Here is a 1,733-nt window from a genome sequence, read left to right as displayed (position 1 = left end):
GCGATGAGGAAGATTGGGTAGAAAAACTACGTAAGGAAGAGGACGAAGAAGAAGGGGATGAGGTCTTTGTTACGGTTGATGGTGAGGAGGATTCTCTTTTCCCAACATACTCTTTTCCAAAAGCCTTGCATTTAGAAGGTTGCAGACCTTGGAGACAGGCAGTGATTGTGAAACTTCTGGGGAAGAAAGTTGGAGTTAGATTCTTACTCAATCGTTTACTGAGAATATGGAATATCTCAAGCACATATGAGTTCATTGATCTGGAGAATGACTACTTTTTGTTCCGATTTTCCAATAAGAATGATTACTCTTATGTTTTGGAGGATGGTCCTTGGATCATAGCTGATCATTATGTGGTAGTTCAACGGTGGCGTCCATTTTTTTAATCCTTATGATGATGAGATCAGAAAGCTGGCAGTTTGGATTCGTATTCCAGGACTTCCTATTGAATTCTATACCTCTCATCATTTGTGGAATATAGGTAGTATTTTTGGTCGCACATTGAAGATTGATAGGAACTCTATCAGGAAACGTGATTCTGGTGAAGGTGATATTACAGAGAAAGCAAAGTTTGCTAGAATTTGTGTCGAAGTTGATCTTAGGAAAGGCTTTTTGTCCAAATTCCGGATTGCTGATCGTATCTTCCACGTTGGATATGAGGGTCTCCACTTAGTTTGTTTTGCTTGTGGAAAGTATGGGCATAGAAGGGATCAGTGTTCCCATAGTAATCTTCAACAATATATTACGGCTTATTCTCCTGAAGTTTCTGACTCGGTGGTGCATAAGCAGCCGGAAAAAGATTCTGCTCTGGTGAAGGAGGAACTGTTTGGGAATTGGATGCTGGTGCAGCGTAACCGTCGATCAAGGAGCATAGCACAATCAAAGGAGGAATCATTACCATCGGGTAGGAGACAAGTTGGCGTTGTTAATAATGCAGCGTTACGTAATAAGGCAATTTCCAATTCTGATCGTAATCACATACAGGTCATTCAATCAGGTTCAAGATTTCAAGCTATTGCTGAGTTGGCTCAAAAGGATAATAATATCTTAATTATTTCCGATTCTCCAGTGATTGATTCAATCAGCATTGAATCTGGTCTGACACGAATTAATCATGGGGAATTAATTGCTCATAATGAAGAACCGTTGGTGAAAAAGGATATTCAAATGGAAACAGTTTCTCCAGCTGCTAACCTATCTGCGGGCAAGTCGAGAAAAGAGGTCCAAAGTCAAGGAGTAAAATTCAAAGAGAACCAAAAGAAGAAAGCAACTGCATCATCTGCTAAAGTTCATCAGCTGGTCCAGAATGCTAATATTAGCAAAGGCAGATTAAATGCTTCAAAAGGTGCAGAATCTCAAAAGAATAATTTTAAACTTGATTCTTAGAAGAATATGTCGGAGGATTTCCAAGATAGACAAATTGTCTTGCACCCTTCTTTATCTAAATTCCAGAGGAAGACGTCTCATGTGGTTAATGATCAACAAGAGACTCTTCCTTCTTCTAGTGGCTTGGATAATGGAGGTAAACATGGAAGACCACCAAATGCTCTTACATTAATGAGAAATTTTTATCAAACTCGCAAGGATTCTATCCCTTTGGATAATTTGGAAGTTTTGGGTGTGACTTCGGTCTATACCAATGCTCTTTCTTAGGGCCGGTTTCTGTTTGGATAAATTTATGATTGTTTTTATGAATATTTTGACCTGGAATTGTAGAGGGGCTGGGAAAAGGA

At 39.2% G+C, this 1,733-nt stretch overlaps 1 protein-coding gene across 1 annotated transcript; it reads left to right on the top strand.

Annotated features, from left to right (window-relative positions):
* Positions 1 to 135: 135 nt before the first annotated feature.
* LOC133288747 (uncharacterized) lies at positions 136 to 1,386 on the top strand (the record flags this gene model as incomplete). The annotated part of the gene is made up of 2 exons (XM_061486560.1): positions 136 to 327; positions 482 to 1,386. Coding segments are annotated over 2 exons (1,097 nt in total), but the record flags the coding sequence as incomplete, so codon positions are not given.
* Between the last annotated feature and the right edge of the window lie 347 nt (positions 1,387 to 1,733).

The sequence above is a fragment of the Gastrolobium bilobum genome, unplaced genomic scaffold, assembly GCF_033153095.1.
Source record: "Gastrolobium bilobum isolate Gb01-03AN ecotype WA unplaced genomic scaffold, APGP_CSIRO_Gbil_v1 utg9638, whole genome shotgun sequence".
Taxonomy (NCBI): Eukaryota; Viridiplantae; Streptophyta; class Magnoliopsida; order Fabales; family Fabaceae; genus Gastrolobium; species Gastrolobium bilobum.
This window is presented reverse-complemented; position numbering and strand designations above follow the sequence as displayed.